The sequence below is a fragment of the Budorcas taxicolor genome, chromosome 7 (genome assembly GCF_023091745.1).
Source record: "Budorcas taxicolor isolate Tak-1 chromosome 7, Takin1.1, whole genome shotgun sequence".
Classification (NCBI taxonomy): Eukaryota; Metazoa; Chordata; class Mammalia; order Artiodactyla; family Bovidae; genus Budorcas; species Budorcas taxicolor.
In genome coordinates this window covers 7,622,840-7,640,139 of record NC_068916.1, presented here as the reverse complement: position 1 = coordinate 7,640,139, position 17,300 = coordinate 7,622,840, and the positions used below count along the sequence as shown (strand labels likewise).

The 17,300-nt window shown below is 50.4% G+C and overlaps 1 protein-coding gene across 1 annotated transcript; it reads right to left on the bottom strand.

The window, feature by feature from the left end:
• Positions 1-218: 218 nt before the first annotated feature.
• PLVAP (plasmalemma vesicle associated protein) lies at positions 219-17,103 on the bottom strand. Its single transcript, XM_052643640.1, has 6 exons — positions 16,654-17,103; positions 9,037-9,133; positions 8,205-8,917; positions 6,230-6,290; positions 6,015-6,096; positions 219-864 (listed from the first exon to the last, which is right to left on the bottom strand). Exons 1-6 carry the CDS (start codon positions 17,020-17,022, stop codon positions 858-860), a joined length of 1,329 nt encoding a protein of 442 aa, XP_052499600.1. The 5' UTR covers positions 17,023-17,103; the 3' UTR covers positions 219-857.
• Between the last annotated feature and the right edge of the window lie 197 nt (positions 17,104-17,300).

Sequence of the window (17,300 nt, the reverse complement as noted above, 5' to 3'; positions counted from 1 at the left end):
AAGTGACTTGGCGTGCACATGGGCACGGAGATGGCCTGCGTCTTGAGGGAAGATGGTGTCCACCCATGTTTGTTCCAGGTTGAAGGGTCTTCTGTTCTGGGGATGCTGGGGATGGGGTTTTGCGACTTGCATCTTAATCCTAGTTCTTTGGCCACTCAGAGCCTGTTGGTGCCTTTTCAAAGCAGAAATCATGACTCAGGAGACTTTGAAGGGTTTCGATAACATTTATGTAGTGCTACTAACATTTATATGGGCCACAGGCAGGACTGGGTGAGGGGGAGAAAGGATGAAGGGGCAGCCCCCTCTCGGGCTCTGAGGGGGCCCCTGGATCAGAGACATTCCCTCTCCAGGGGGGCCAAGAAACTCTCAGGAGACGACGACGGTGAATGTCTTCCTGTTCTCACTTCCTCAGACCTGGAGCACTACAATGCTCTAAACAAGCGGGATACGATGGGTGCCTTGGCCTGGGTGCACGAAGGGGTGTGACTTTGGGCAAGGGCTAGGCAGAGAGTGCGTGTGTGATGCCGCCATGCATCTCCGTGATGTCATTGCCTTGTCTCTGTGTGACGTCACCAAGCTGTCCACATGATGTCAGAGCATCTGTGATGTCGTCACGGTGCTTAAGAGCGAGGGATTGTGTGGTGCGGGTGTGAGTCTGTGTGAGAGTATTGGGCCGTGCAGGGAGGGTGTGGGCGAGGGTGAGCAGAGGACGCAGGCCCAGGGTGCCCACTTTGGTGTGTGTGAGGGAGGTCATCTGACGCCACCCTGGCTGTGTCCCATGCTGCGGGCGTCTCGCTGCACCTGGTCTCCAGACAGGTGAGTCGGGCCACCCTCGGTCAGCGGGGCCTGGAGCCTTCTCAGCCACTGGAGCAGAAAGGAGATGGGAATACAATAGTCGGTCAGGCAGATAGCAGGAGAAACCTTGCCTGGGCCTGCCTCTTACCTTGGGCCCCTTCTTGCTCCCAAGAACCCTAGGGGTCTTCCTGGTGTCAGCCACAAACTGGCACTTGCCACGGCACTGCCATCTACCTCTGCAAGGATTAAACCACGTGCTGCTGCAGCTGCTGATCTCCAACACCCCCTGAAGGAGCTCAGAGGAGAAGGCAGAAATGAGGCACTCTGTGCTCCAGGAAGCTGGCAGGACAGGTCTTTAATAGTTACATATTCTCAGGAGCTAATTTTATGAGCCCAATTCTTGTATCTTTTCATATCTAGAAAAGCACTAAAATCCTTCATGGTGACAACTGTTTCTCGTGACTAGCAGAAGCTTTCTACAAAAAAATATGTGCTTGATCTCATGTACTCCCCTTTTGCCAAAATCACATATATACCGTCTCCTCCTTATTTCTTTGGAGCCGTTGCTCAGAGTTATCTGAGCTTCTGTCTCCTGAGCCGCAGCCCTCACATGGCCCCCGATAAAACTTAACTTGCATTTAACTTTGTACATTTTTTTTAGTCGACACCAGTATCAACCTCCCCTTAGATTTCATCTTGTTGAACCTCTGTGGGACTGAGGTATGTGCCTGTCCATTATACAGCTGAAGAGACTGAGGTTCAGAGAGGCCACCTCCTGGTTTCTGCTGCAGTCTGTCTGGCTCTCCCCTTTGCTCCCTAAGGGCCTGAGATCCTGGGAGTTCATCCAAAGCCCCTGCTGCCCCAGTCTGCCCTCCACCCCGAACCCTCGACTCCCCAGGCAGGGCCTTAGTTTCCTTCTTTTGTCCATACAGAACTGACCTAGAGCCAGCCCCTCACTCATTCCCAGGAAAGTTCTTCTAAAGAGCCTGCCCCTTTACACAGGCTTCCCTGGCTCCTCTGCACCCTCAGGACAAAGACAGCTCTTTTTAAAGCCAAATCTTCTATATCTGGCATTCAAGGCTCCACCCACTCTGCCCCCAACTCCCAGACCTCCCCACTGGGGAATCGAAACCTGTCCAAGCATCACCCAAATTCTCAGAGCCATCCCTTCAACTCTGCCCCTCCGCCTTGCCTCTGCAGGAGCGGTCCCACTGTCTGGAATGCCCTTCCCCCTCCTTGGTCTGGCAAAGGTTCTCGTGAGGGGTCAGAGGTTGACGCGGAGGCTGTTTCCTGATGGGGGAGGTGGGGGCCTCAGCCAAGTCCTGCTTCCGCTGGCCCCCTCCCTTCCTTCCCCGGCTCTTCCCTGGGGCCCCCACAGCCTCACGTTCGTAGATTCCACACCCCGCACCCCCGCCACCCCCAACCCCGTCCCACAACCAGCTCCAGCCTCTGTCCTTCACCGGGATCCACTGGCTTTGAGCCAGCCCTGACAGAGATCAGACATCTTTAACCACTCCTGCTCGCCAGCCTGCAAGGGAGGGTCGTCCCTGGCCCATTTTCTAAGCCCCACTGCTCACCTGGACCAGGGCTGTCGGCTTCACCCTGGTCCCAGGTTCATGCCTTCACCCCGTAGAACAGCAATCAGAAAGAGCCTGTGAACACCTGAGTCGGGTCATGCCCTCTGCTGTTCACAGCCCCTCGCAGGGCTCCCAAAGTCCTCACTGCTGCCCCAAGGCCCTGCCTGATCTGTCCTGCCATCACCCTGACCTCACCTCCTCCCACTCCTCGCTCCATCACTCCACTCCAGCCACACCTAACTCCTCACTCAAACTCACCAGGCATGGATGGTCCTGCCTCAGGACCTTTGCAGTCTGCCTCACTGCCTGGGGCACTCTGCAGGGAATCGCTTCCTGGCTCCTCCCTCACGGTTAGTTCTCTGCTTAAGTATCATTCCTCAGCGAAGCCCGCCCTGACCCCTGGTGGAAAATTCCAACCTCTTCAAGCTCCCTCGTCCCTTTTCTGTCTCACTCATTACCAAGGGGCCCTGTCATAGCTCATTCATCTGGTCTGTTATCCATCTCCCCTACTAGACTGGCAGTCATACAGGGGATGGGAATTTGAATATCTATGCCTTATTCTTCCCTGTGTCCTTCGCACCTAATAGCTGCTCAAGAAATATGGGTTGAACGATAAAACGAATCATCATAGTGATGGTAGTGAACTTGAATTGACACTTGCTGTCTGCCTGGCTCACAGTCAGGGCTGAAGTTCCAACTTCAACCTTCCACACTGTGACTTTCTTCATCTTCAACCACAGAGCCCCTAAACCAACATTTACTTAATATTTGTCTTTATGTCCATTGTGTGTTTTTTTAATTATATAAATTGATCTCCAAAGGAAGCTCAGTCTTACTAAGTAGAGGAAAGCTGGAATATTTGGCTTCTCTGGTGGCTCAGATGGTAAAGCATCTGCTTGCAATTTAGGAGACCCAGGTTCGAGCCCTGGGTCAGGAAGATCCTCTGGAGAAGGGAATGGCAACCCATTCCAGTATTCTTACCTGGAGAATTCCGTGGACAGAGGAGCCTGGTGGGCTATAGTCTATGCGTTCGCAAAAACAGTCAGACACAACTGAGAAACTGACACTTTCAGCACTTTTTGCCACTAATAGAAAACCACATAACAATGTTCAGTTAAGAAGCATGACCTAGTTCTCAAGCCCAGCCATGGCGCAGGCCTGGATGTTCCCTCCCTCTGTGAGCACAGGCAAGCTGCAAGGATCTGGGATGCATGGGGGTGATTTAGCAACAGCACAGACTTTCTGGAGGCCCAGAAGGCATAAGAGTGGAAAAGCAATCTTCACCATGGGATGGGTGATTTGAAGCCTGCCTTGAATCTACCTCCCTACTGGGTGCCTGTAAAATTTAGATGTTACAACTCAGTCATTCACAGCTTGTCCAGTGAGTAACTGGACGAACTGGGACTCAAACCCAGAGCTGAAGACTCCTGCCTGACCATCCCAGGCCCCTCTCTCAGAGGGAAGCAAATCAAGCCGGAGCCCGTGAGCCAGAGGCTCTTCCTGTGATCCTGCAGAGAGAAGCAGGAGGGGCCAGGCTTAAGCACACATTGTTTCCTCAGAGGGGAGGGGGGTGGGGTGTGTCACTTGGGGTAAACAATGTCAAGAGCTTCCCCATTCTCAGCTGGGACCCAGACACGCTTGGACGGTGAGCCTGGCTCCAGCCCTGAGTTGCTGACGCATGACCCAGGGCTGATCACTTCCCTGGGGCCTCAGTTACCTCCTCTGAGAAATGGGGATAATAATAGAACCTCCTTCCTTGCCATGATGGCTTCAGGCCAAGATGGAGAGAGGAAAGCTCTGTTTGTTCAAAAAGCGGGGTCAAACTCTAGTCAAAGAGTGAGGGGACCCGTTCTGCAAGGGGGGTGAGCTCCCTGCCAGGGGCAGTATGTAAGAAGAGACACAGTGAAGATGGAGCTGGGTGCGGAGAACTCTGGAGAGTTAGTGACAGACTTTTGGAAGTCCTTTGGATCCCATGGGCTTTGTTTAGCACCCTGGGGCTGAAACAGATCTAGCTTGACAGTAGCTGCCTGGCAAAACCTTGGACAGCACAGGCTTTGGGGTCAGAGGGATCTGAAAAAAATCCCAGACGCTCCTCTGAGCCTCAGGTCATAAACTGCAAATGGAAAGCCAATCTTTGACTCCTAGGTCAGCAGTGTGGTCCTGAAAGGGGGGTGTAGCAGCAACCCTGGTGGGAGCACGGGGTGTTCTAGGGGCCGTGGCCTGAGTCACCTTCCCCATGACGCACAGGCTGTTGTCCAAAGGATGACTGGGCTCGGGGCGGGGGGGCGGGGGGGGCGGTGACGGGGGCAAAAGCATGGAGCTATGACCTTATCATGTGCCAGGCACCCTTGATGCTCCCCACCGAGGCTCTGGGTCCCTTGTCCCAGCCAGCTGTGGACAGCACTTTATGGCTGGCCAAGTATTTTCATGCCCTTAACCTCAGTCAGAGTGTGCGTGTGAGCGTTCAGTTGCTCAGCCACGTCCAACTCTTTTGTGACCCCACGAACTATAGCCAGCCAGGCTCCTCTGTCCATGGAATTTTCCAGACAAGCATACTGGAGTGGGTTACCATTTCCTACTCCAGGGGATCTTCCCGACCCAGAGACAGAGCCTGTATCTCTTGCATCTCCTCCATTGGCAGCAGGTTCTTTACCACTGCAACACCTGCGAAGATGATTTCAGAGACGCTCACCCCCCGACAATTTTGACAATTTCGTAGAGTTGGAAAGTGTGGCTCAGAAGGGTGGAGTGAGAGGCCCAGGGTCACCCTCAGACACTGCTCTCCCTCCTACCCTTCCTGGCCTTCGTTCACTTCTGCTACCCTTGTCTGGCCACAAGGCTTTCGCCCCGGCAGTTCTTGCCACCTGCAGGAACTGTTCCCCTTGCCGTCCCCCAGGTCGGCTCCTGTCCGCCTTCCAGCTCAAAGATCCCTTCCTTCACTGAGGCTCTCCCTTGCCTGTCTGGAGTCTGATCACCTAGGTTCACGTCCCAGCTCTGGCTGTGTTACCTGGGGCATGACACACACGCCCTCCACGCCTCATTTGCTTCCTCCAGAATGTGGGGGTAACAGTAGCTCACCCACGGGTTAGGATTCTGAAGATTAAACGAGTTAAATGGGCGGAGTGCTTAGGACTATGCCAAGATTACAGTAAGCACCCAATCACGGCGGGTTTGGTGACTCTTCTTACCCTGCCTCCTTCACTGTCCCTCTGGCCCAATATTCAGAGGCTTTTCATGAATGAAACTGTGTGTCTTGGTCACAGCTCTGACCCTGGGCCCAGCATGAAGTGTTAGTCACTCAGTCGTGTCCAACTCTTTGCAACCCCATGGACTGTAGCCCACCAGGCTCTTCTGTCCATGGGTTTCTCCAGGCAAGAATACTAGAGTGGGTTACCATTCCCTTCTCCAAGGGATCTTCCCGACCCAGGATTTGAACCTGAGTCTCCTGCATTGCAGGCAGATTCTTTACCATCTGAGCCACAAGGGAAGCCAAATGTGCCAGCACAGGGCCTGGTATACAGCAAGTGCTCAATTAAGGAAACAAAAAGTGTGATATGAGCCCCCACCGCACCCCAGTCCTGTACCCAGCCTTGCTCACACCCTGAGACTGCCCCATCAGCCTGAGACAGCGCAGAGCCTCACCTGGCTGAGACCAAGACGTTGCTGGCCGGGGCCCGCTGGGAATCCAGGATCCTTCTCTTGAATTCCTCCAGGCTAGCTGGGTCTGCCGAAAGAAGGAGGGGTCAGGCCTAACTGGGTCCCTTGGTAGCCCTGCCTCCAGGGCTAGGGATGGGCTGGCAATCCGGGATACAAGGTGGAATCCGCCCCCCGTCTTGGTTCTGCCCTCTGTCACTCACCGATAGGTGGAGGGTTGTGGGCAGGGGCTGCAGGTCTTGGCCCAGGAATCATCAACTGCGACTGTGGGAAAAAGAATGAAGGGAGGCTGGTGGAGGCCAGCACCCCCAAGCACAAGTCCTAGGGAGTTTCCTGCCTTTCTACACTCTTAGAGACTTGAGGTCCTTCCAGGGCAGAGAAACCGACAGATACCCATGGAAGAAGGAAGGATATATAATCACCTGCAGCCATCTGCCCTGAAATGACTGGGAGCTCCCCAGAGACCCCATTCTGCAGGGGTCCTGCCTCGGCCTCCACTACCGCCTCAGTGCCGCCCTGACTCCGACCCGTGGCCCCAGCTGAGCCTACCCAGCCAATCCCCTGTCCCAGACCGAAGCTGACCCGCTCTGCAGACCAGCGGGACTCCCGCCCTCAAGGCCATCAAACAGCCCTAAATTAGGAGCTCCTCCAAACTTGAGATCCAACCAGTCCTGAACTCAGTTACCTAAAGCTGGGTCCTAACTTGAAAACAGGACCTCCCTTAGAATCAAATCCAATCTCAGTGACAGATCTGATCTATTACTTTACGTCTAACTCTGACCATAACCCATCCCCTAGACCCAGCCACTATGAAAAATCTACTCCACAACTTTATTCCCTGAGACCCAACCCTGTATTCCCCTATGACCACCCATAAATACTTTCCCAATACCACACTCAACCTCATCTCTACCTTAGACCTCAGCCTCTACCTGAGTTAGAATTTTAACCAACCTCAGCCCAAGATCAGTAGCCACCCAGCTTCTACACTAGACCCAACTCTGACCCTCACTGGAACCCTGGTATATCCCTGCTCTAATTCAAGATCACCTAATCCTTCCCTTCAAATATATCCCAACACCAACCCAACTCAACCCCAACCAACCACCCTAAACTCAACTCAGTCTCAACTCCTAACCCATGGTCAATTCCAGCCCCAATCTTAATACCCATAAGTGCTGAATCTACCCTTAGCCCCAAACTTCTAATCATCTCTAGCCCCACCAACCACCTATAGCAACCTAAGCCTCAACTCCAGCCTTACCTCAATGCAATCCCCAAACCACTGAAATCCTTGATTCGCTCTTCACTTGACCTAGGTACAATGACCACTCTGCATGAAACCTCTGACCCAACTTTTAACCTTTCCTCACAATCCACGTTCCAAACGCAACCTAATTCTAAGACTAATGAGATTCTACTCGCAACCCTTACCTTAACCGAAATCAACTCTAGACACAGGAGTCACCAGTAATTCACCTTGCTCCAACTCTAAACACAAGTTCAGCACCCACATCGAGCCTTTCCTGTGACCTGCCTTAACCCTCACGCTAACCCCAGTGCCACTCCCAGTCCTTAATCCAGCACCCTCTGATCCTTCAGCTCAACTCAAATCCATCCCAACCCTGACACCAACACTGAATGGGTCCCTAATTCTAACCCTGAGCCAATTTTGAGGCCCACCGCCTTCCTAAACTCAACCCCAACGATTATCTCTTTCTTAATATCATTCCCAATCCAAACTGCACTGCAGTCCTAATGCCAATAAAATCCTGTGCCAAACATGATCATAACCCTAAAGCCATTCTAGACTCATGGGCACCCATGTGTGGTCCCAGCCTCAAGTCTAAATCCGCCCTCAATGTCTCAACTGTGTCCCAAAGGAATCACAGTTCTAGGTTCGCCCCTCACTCAACCTTCACCTGATGGACACCTCAGACTCCAGTCTTAACCGCATCCCCTTTCTCAGTGCTGATACACTTTCTAAGCTCTGCCTCAATCCTAACATCAGTGAAACTCTCAAGCGAGTCCTAACAAACCCAGTCTACACCGGGAAGCCAACCTCAAAAAGAAGTTCAAAAAAAAAAGCCAAGTTCAAACCCAAGTTCAACATCACCATCAACTTGGCCTCCAGACCCGTCCCTCCAGTGCAGCCTGAATCTAGGGCCCCCTACCCACCTTTGCCGTGATACAGGTCTCCAGGGCTGAGCTTTTGACTGCCAACTGTAACTTAAGGTGCTCGGCCTCCCGCTTCTTCTCCTCCAGCTCCTTGACCAGCCTGTCCCGTTCCTTCTGCAGTGCCACCTTCTCCTCCAGGGCCAGCTGGGTCTGGCGGGCACATTCTGCCTGGAGCTTGACAACCTGGGCCTGCGCCTCCTTCTCCACCTTCTCCTTGGCCTCCTGACTGGCGCGCAGGCTCTGCTCGACCTCCAGTTTCTGGCGCTGGAGCTTCTCGTTCTCGAGGGTCACGCTGTCGATGCCAGCCCGCAAACTCCGGGCCAGCTCTTCCACCTTGGAGGTCATGATGGAGGGCAGGCTGTCGCAGGCTCTCTGGATGGCGGGCAGTTCCGAGCCGAGGGGGTGGTACAAGTTGAAGCCCAGGGTACTGAGGGTGCGCGGGATGATGGAGTCCCTCCAGAGGTTTCGCACATCCGTCTCAAACTTGTTCTTGTCCAGAGAGAGGCAGAAGGCCTGCACCTTCCGCAGCCGGTCCTCAGCCAGCTGCCGTTCCTGCTGCTGCTGGTCCCGGGCTTTGCTGCACTCGGCCAGCTGTTCCTCTACCACTCGCTTGCCCACTGTCAGACTGTCCTTGTCTTTGGTACATACCAGCTTCTCCTTTGCCAGCTCCACCTCCAGTGTCTTGGCTTTCTGGGTCAGCGAGAGGGCCAGAGCTAGGGGTATAGGACCAGAAGACTCAGGAAGGTCGGGAGTTGCCAAGACACTGGCTGGGGAATCTTGCCACCTTGCGCTCCACGGCCCGTAACCCCGACTCCAACCCTCACCCACTCACCATCGCAGCTCTTGTTAGCTCCCTTGAGATGTTCTTGGCACTGCTTCTCACTCAAGATGATGGCAGCCATATATCGCTGGTTGTTGATGTAAATCACCTGCCAGGTGGGACGCAAGACAGAGCTCAGTGTCCAGCACCTGTGGGGCCCCTGCCCCCAGGTCCGCCCAGACCCCTGGGATGGGGGACCCAGATCTGTCAGCCAGGTGGTCTGTGTTGGCACAGCTCACAAGGGCAATAGCTTCTTCACAGGGGATGCTGGTCTGATCTTCAAGAGTTGTTACAATTATAGACAATGATAGACATTCATAAAAAAGAATGAAATTTTGCCATAAGTACCAACACAGACGGACTTGAAGGGCACCTGTGACAAAGACCAACACTGTATGGTATCACCGATAGGCAGAATCTAAAAAACACGACAAACTAGTGACTATAACAAACCAAAAGCCAAGTCACAGACGCAGAGAGCAAACTAGTGGTTACCAGTGGGGAGAGGGAAGAGGGAAAGGCCAATATAGGAGTTGGCAATTTTTTTTTAAATGGGTTATTATGGGATTATATGAAATCATGTGTGTGAAACTTTTGAAAATTGTAAAACATTATAGAATATAAAGAACCTCTCATTCAAAAAAAAAAAAAAGGTTAAAGAAAATTCCTCCCTTTCCCCTAGGCATTCTAGTCAACTAGGGAAAAAAAAAAGTTTTATGATTAATACTATTTGGCAATTATATAGTGATGCATTTTATAACCTGGAGCAATCTTGAAAACATTTACAGCCAATCAAAAATTGACATTTAAGGGCTTCCCTGGTGGTTCAGTGGTAAAGAATTCGGCTGCCAGTACAGGGGGGATGGGTTCCATCCCTGGAAGACCCCAAATGCCAAGGGACAACTGAGCCTGCGTGCCACAACCACTGATGCCTGCATGCCCAGAGCCTGCGCTCTGCAACAAGGGAGACCACTGCAATGAGAAGCCCATGCACTGCCCAGAGACTGCCTGCGTGCAGCACCAAGACCCGGCACAGCCATAAAATAAGTAAATAAATGTCTTAAAAAAGAAAAAAAAAGATTTTCAACATGGATGCTAGTATGGGCTGGATTGTGTCCCCTACCCCAGATTTCCATGTCAAAGTCGTAATCCTCAGGACCTCAGAACGTAAATTATTTTGCAGACAGGATCTTTAAAGAGGTGGTTGAATTAAGACGAGGTCATTAGGGTGGGCCTTAATCCGCAATGACTGCGGTTCCTATAGGAGGAAACCTGGACACCCAGACATGCACAGACGTGACATGAAGACACAGGGAGAAGGCAGCCGTCTGCAAGCCGGGGAGAGAGGCATGCAACGGCTCCCTCCCTGATGGTCCTGTGCTTAGTCACTTTAGTTGTGTCCAACTCTTTGTGACCCTATGACCTGTAGCCCACCAGGCTCCTCTGTCCATGGAATTCTCCAGGCAAGAATACTGGAGCGGGTTGCCACGCCCTTCTTCAGGGGATCTTCCTGACCCAGGGATTGAACCCAGATCTCCTTCATTGCAGGCAGCTTCTTTACCTTTTGAGCTACTTGGGAAGTCCTAGAAGGAAACAATTCTGCCTATATCTTGATCCTGCGCTTTGTGAAAATAAATTTCTGTTATTTAAGCCACCTGATTTGCGGTACTTTGTTAGGACATTCCTAGCAAACTAATACAGGTGACAAGATTATTTCACGGGAAAGATGATTCTTTTCAACAAATGGTGCTGGCACAACTGGACGGTCACATACCAAGGAATAAATTTGCACCCTAACTCACACCACATACAAAAATTAGCTCAAAACGTATCGAAGACCTAAATGTAAGGGCATAAATGAAAAAATTCCATAGAAGAAAACTTAGGTGTTAACTCTGCACGAGTTTGAATTTGGCAGTGCTTTCTTTCCTTTTCTTTTTAAAAAATATTCATTTGGCTGTGCCGGGCCTTAGTTGCATCATGTGGGTTTTTTCAGTAGCAGCATGTGGGATCTAGTTCCCCTACTAGGGATTGAACCCAGGCCCCCTGCATTGGGAGCTTGGAGTCTTAGCCACTCGACTAGCAGGGAAGTCCCAGCAATGTTTTCTTAGGTATGATACTAAAACCACAAGCACCCAAAGAGAAAACAGCTAAATAGGACTTCACCAAGATTAAAAACTTTTGTGCCTCAGGGGACAACATCAAGAAAGGGGAAGAAAACTCATAGATGGGAGAAATACTTGCAAATCATGTGTCTGATGATGAGACTAGTAACCAGAAAATAAAAAAGCAAACTGTTTAGAAATTAATAATAAAAAGCAAGCCAATTGCAAAACAGACCTAGCATCTGAATAGACATTGGTCCGGAGAACACATGCAAAATGTCAACCAACACATCAACAAATATTCACCATCTTTAGCAGGAAATGCAAATAAAAACCATGATAAGATATCACCTCAGAATGATATAGAATGACCATGAATAAAACAAAAAAGAAGGGACAAGTGTTAGTGCCGATTTGGAGAAAGAGAATTCTCAGTCGGTATCGGTGGAACTGTAAAAATAATGGAGCCACAGTGGAAAATAGTCTGGCAGTTTTCCAAAAAGCTAAACATAGAATTACACCGCTGTTGTTCCATCACTTAGCTCTGTCTGACTTTTTGCAACCCCACGGATGGCAGCATACCAGGCTTCCCTGTCCTTCACCATCTCCCAGAGTTTGCTCAAATGCATGTCCGTTGAGTCCGTGATGCCATCCGACCATCTTGTCCTCTATTGTTCCCTTCTCCTCCTGCCTTCTCTTCAACCTTTCCCAGCATCAGGGTCTTTTCCAATGAATTGGCTCTTTGCATCAGGTGGTCAAAGTATTGAGGCTTCAGCTTCAGCATCAGTTCATCTAATGAGTAATCAGGGTTGATTTCCTTTAGGATTGACTGGTTGGCTCTCCTTGCAGTCCAAGGGACTCTCAAGAGTCTTCTCCAGAACCACAGTTCAAAATCATCAGTTCTTCAGTGCTCAGCCTTCTTTATGGTCCAATGCTCACATTCGTACATGACTACTGGAAAAACCATAGCTTTGACTATACAGATCTTTGTTGGCAAAGTAATATCTCTGCCTTTTAATACTCAGTCTAGGTTTGTCATAGCTTTTCCTCCAAGAAGCAAGCGTCTTTTAATTTCATGGCTGCAGTCACCATCTGCAGTGATTTTGGAGCCCAAGAAAATAAAGTCTGTCACTGTTTCCATTGTTTCCCCATCTATTTTCCATAGAATTACACTATGACCCAGCAATTCTAGGTCTAGGTATATACACCTGAGAGCAATGGAAATCTATGTTCAGACAGAAACTTGTACACAAATATTCACAGCAGCAGTAGACACAGTATCCATAAGGTAGAAACAACGCAAGTGTCTCATCAGCAGATGAATGGATAAAGCGTGACCCAGCCACCTAGTGGAATGTTATTCTGCCACAAAAAAGGAATGAAGCTCTGACACCTGTGGTAACGTGGATGAACCTTGAAAACATCACTCTGAGTGTGAGAAGTCAGACACTAAAGGTTATATAGTGCCTGATTCTGTTTGAATGAAATATCCGGAATAAGTAAACCCATAGAAACAGAAAGCAGATTTGCAGCTGCTGGGGACAGGGGAAGTGACTGCTGATACACTTTCTTTTGGGAGTAATGAAATGTTCTAAATCAAACTGTACCGATGGCTACCCAACTCTGTGAGTGTACTAAAAATCATTGTTATGTACATTTTTTTCTTTCCTCTACATTTTTTTTGGTTATGTACACTTTAAATGGGTTAATTGTATGGCTTGTGCATTACATTTTATTTATTTTTTTTGTTTTTGTTTTTGTATTTTTTTTGTTTGTTTTTTATTTTTGTGTGCATTACATTTTAACTTTACAAAGTTTTATAAATAACTTTTCTTTATAAACAAAGGGCGTGCCTTGCAAACTTGGAAGCAGAAGCCTCTGTAGAAACATGACAAGTAAAGGTAGGAGGGGGGTGAAGAAGGTTTGCTTTTCTCTCGCCTTCCTCCTTTCGGAGGCTGACCCTGCGCTAATGACCTGGGGGTGGGGGAGAACGAAAGGAGCTCTGGGGGTACTGCCCTCGTGGTCCAGTGGCTGAGATTCTGCCCTCCCAGTGCAGGGGGCCAAGGTTTGTTCCCTGGTCAGGCAACTAGATCCCACATGCCACAGCTAAAGATCATGCCGGCCACAATGAAGATGGAAAACGCCTTGTGCCACAGCTAAGGCCCCACGCAGCCAAATTAATTCATTACTTTAAAAAAGAAAAGAGGGCTCTGGAAGTGCTGTTTTCAAAAGCTTTAACTACGGAAAGGCAAGATCTAAGGGTGTAAGTTGGATCCAAAGATGAAGTGAGAAAGAGGTTTTCTTCCAGTTGAAGGAAGTGGCTCCCCAAAATACAAAAGTTCTGTTTCTGTATAGGTTCCCAGATGCCAAGATGATGAGAAGAATAACACGTACTTAGAACTGATGCAATCTGATGGAGAAGGAAATGACAACCCACTCCAGTATCTTGCCTGGGAAACCTCATGGACAGAGGGGTCTGGCGGGCTACAGTCCACGGGGTTACAAAGAGTCGGGCTCGACTTAGTAGCTAAACAACAATAGCAAACACAATCTGACAAAACAAAAAAGTACCTTCTCTTGTTAGGGAGTGTTCAGGTACATCTTTCTGAAGCAAGTCAGGAGTCCCTCCCTCACTTTCTAGCAGCTGCCCTGAACTAAGAGGAAAAGAACTCACTGATTAGTCAACATGGATTAACAATCTGAAGCGTTTTCTGGAATATTTGTTAGGACTTAAAGCCAGGAAGTGCTTAGACTACTGGAGTTACGTCAAAAAGACACAGGAGCCAGAATGCAGGATGCCTAGTGGCCTATTTCAGAATAATTTGACCATCAAAGAGATTATTACATACTGTATAGCACTGGGAGCTATCTTTAATATCCTATAATAAACTACAATGGAGAAAATAGGAAAAAGAATATAATGATATACACATATGTGTAACTGAATCACTTTGCTGTACAATAGGTATTAACACAACATGTAAACGAACTGTACTTCAATAAAATAAACTTTTTTAGAAGATATTTTTACAAATTCTAAATACAGAAAATTCTGGGACTTCTCTGGCGGTCCAGCGGCTAAGACTCGCTACCGTCACACACGTGGGGCTGCCGTGGCAAGGGTGGGGGCCCTTCCCCAGCATTAGCACTGACTTTCTGGGGATCCTTGGAGAAAATCCTGAGGGGTTCCAGGCCAGAAGAATTTGTCAATTTAAAGGGGGAAAAAAGCTATGGTTTTCAAATTCAAAGTTGTGAAGATCCAGATTCTTAGATTTCTAATATTCTATGATGGGAGCATCTGGGATTCAAAGATGTGCCAGTCTATAACTTTACGATAAAAAAATAAAAAAAAGGAACTTCCCTGGTGGCCCAGAGGCTAAGACTCCACACTTCCACTGCAAGGGGCACAGATTCAATCCCTGGTTAGGGAACTAAGACCCCTGGGGTCGTGCTCAGTCGGGTCCGACTCTCTGTGACCCTGCGGACTGTAGCCACCCAGGTTCCTCTGTCCATGGGATTCTCCAGGCAAGAATACCAAAGTGGGTTGCCATGCCCTCCTCCAGGGGATCTTCTCCACCCAGGGATCAAACCTGGATTTCTTGCATTGCGGGTGGATTCTTCACCAATGAGCCACCTGGGAGGCCCCAAGATCCCCGTGCAGTGGGACCAAAACAAAACAAAAAAGGAAAACAGAAGAAGAAAAAACAAAGCTATAAAACTTTACGATCCTGCGATTCCTAACAGTTCCTGGACCGGAAGGCCATCTGTGTCCTGAAAGATCCAGATGAGCCAATGGAACGAAGAAGATGGAGGGGGCTGCCCTGGCCTGGGGGGCTCTTGGGCGGGTACATGGTCCGGCCCTGAGGTCTCAGGAGGGCCTTGCCTCATGAAGGGTTCTGAGGGGGGACTCACCCCATTCTGGGGGTCTGAGGGGAACCTGCCCTGCCCTGGGGTATGAGACGGGGAGACACCACCTTGACTGGGCAGTTTCATGGGGGTGGGGCACGCACATCCTTCCTGCCCAGGGGCAAGGACTGGGTAGTTTGAAGCCCCAGAAAAGACGTTTTCTTCCCATTTGGGGCTGTCCCCTGCCCCAAGCAGCCCAGAGACCTGCTGTGGGGGAAAGTGAGGCTGTCCCCTTATCCCCTAGCAAACTTCCCTTCCCCTGCTCACCCCAGCTCTCACCCCATTCCAGCCAAAGCCTGAAGAGGCGTCCTTATTCTCAGTGTCTGCTGGGAGCTGGACCTCCCCAGAGGAACTGCGTGTGAGAGAGACCCCAGGGGATCTTGTTGAGTGAGTTTGACAGGAGCTGAGGGTGTGAAATGGGTGATAGTCTCCACAAGACCCAGGGGTAACTGTTTCTGCTCACTTGCCTTTCCCTTCGCCAGGGGATCTTTCCAACCCAGGGATCTAACCCAAGTCTCCCTCATTGCAGGCAGATTCTTTACCGGCTGAGCCACAAGGGAAGCGCCGTTTCTGCTCCCCTGCCTCCCCAAAACCACTTCCTGCCTTCAGTTCAGTTCAGTCCAGTCGCTCAGTTGAGTCTGACTCTGCAGCACATCAGGCTTCCCTGTCCATCACCAACTCCCTGAGCTTAATCAAACTCATGTCCACTGAGTGGGTGATGCCATCCAACCATCTCATCCTCTGTCGTCCCCTTCTCCTCCTGCCTTCAAGCTTTCCCAGTATCAGGGTCTTTTCCAGTGAGTCAGTTCTTCACATCAGGTGGCCATTTCCCCTCTGCAAAAGGGTTTTAAAGCTTCTCCCTATCTCCCGGCATTCAGTGACAAAATAACATTTCCAACATCCCGCCTCAGGCAGACCTGGGCCATTCATACTAATTATGAAGAACTCAACTTTCGTGGTTTATTAAGTCAGCTCTTATTTGCAGCTAGTGTATGCCAGCACCTTCTGGGTGCTGTATACATATTAAGTATGTATATAGCATCTATGTCTGGTAACAGACTGGATGCCCAGTTCAACTTGAATTCCAGATAGACCACAAATCGTTTTTTTTTCAGTCTAAGTATGTCCCAAATACTCTGCAAGAAGATCAAACCAGTCAATCCTAAGGGAAATCAGCTCTGAGTATTCATTGGAAAGATTGATGCTGAAGCTCCAACACTTTGGCCACTGGATGCCAAGAGCCAACTCATTGGAAAAGACCCCGATGTTGGGAAAGATTGACGGGAAAAGGAGAACGGGGCCGCAGAGGATGAGACGGTTAGATAACGTCACCGACTCAAGAGACTTGAGTTTGAGGAAACTCCGGGAGATAGTGAAGGACGGAGGAGCCTGGTGTGCTGCAGTCTATGGGGCTGCAGAATCAGACATGACTTAGTGACTGAACACAGCAACAAAGTCCCAAATATTGCATGAGATATGGAACAAAATACGCATCACTTCTCTACACGGGCTTGTCACGCAAAATATCCCCGTCTTCATGGATGAGGAAAGTGAAGCTCAGAGAGGTGAGGTGACCAGCCTGGGGTCCCCAGGGTGAGTGTCTAGCTTGCGGTCTTACCCGATCGGCCTGGCACTGGCGGAAGCTGGCATTGATTCGGTCCAAGTCTCGGCGGGCATTTAGCATCATCTGATTGATGGCATCCCTGGCGCGGGCGGTGAGGTTGAGCTCCTTGGACAGGTTGGCCTGGGAAGCCGTGAGCCCCACCACCTGGCCGTACAGGCCGTCGGCCCGGCGCTCGGTGGCCTGCAGGTTGGACTCAGTACTCACGTGCACGTTGCCGTAGACCATGAAGAGGACGAGGCCAAGGATGATGAGGAATTGGATGAGCGAGACGAAGAGGAAAAAATAGCGCAGATAGTACCAGCAGCCCCTGGAGCTGCTCCCGGCCCGTGAATAGGGGCTCCCGTGCTCCATCGCCAAGCCCATCTCCTCCCAGCGTCTGCCCCGTGTACCAGCGCTGCTCGGCTGGCTGGGCTGCTCAGGGTGGTGGCCGCTGCCCCTTCTAGACCTTGCCACGGCGGGGGGGAGGGGGAAGTGTTTATATTACTCGTCTTAATACTTCCTCTGCCTGGCTCCTTCCTGGCCAGCAGGAAATGGGGGCTGTGGGTTATCACAACACTCCCACCCCGGGCTGTGAAGGGAAGAGGGGAGGGCACCAAGGCACGTCTGGCCTCTCTGATTAACTACGGGTGGGGCACCGGCTG

Coding starts and splice junctions, on each gene's coding strand:
- PLVAP (XM_052643640.1), bottom strand. CDS start 17,022: ATGGGCTTGGCGATGGAGCACGGGAGCCCCTATTCACGGGCCGGGAGC. Junction 6,291..8,204: donor AGACCTGTATCACGGCAAAG/GTGGGTAGGGGG, acceptor TTTTTCCCACAG/TCGCAGTTGATGATTCCTGG. Junction 6,097..6,229: donor CCACAACCCTCCACCTATCG/GTGAGTGACAGA, acceptor TTCTTTCGGCAG/ACCCAGCTAGCCTGGAGGAA.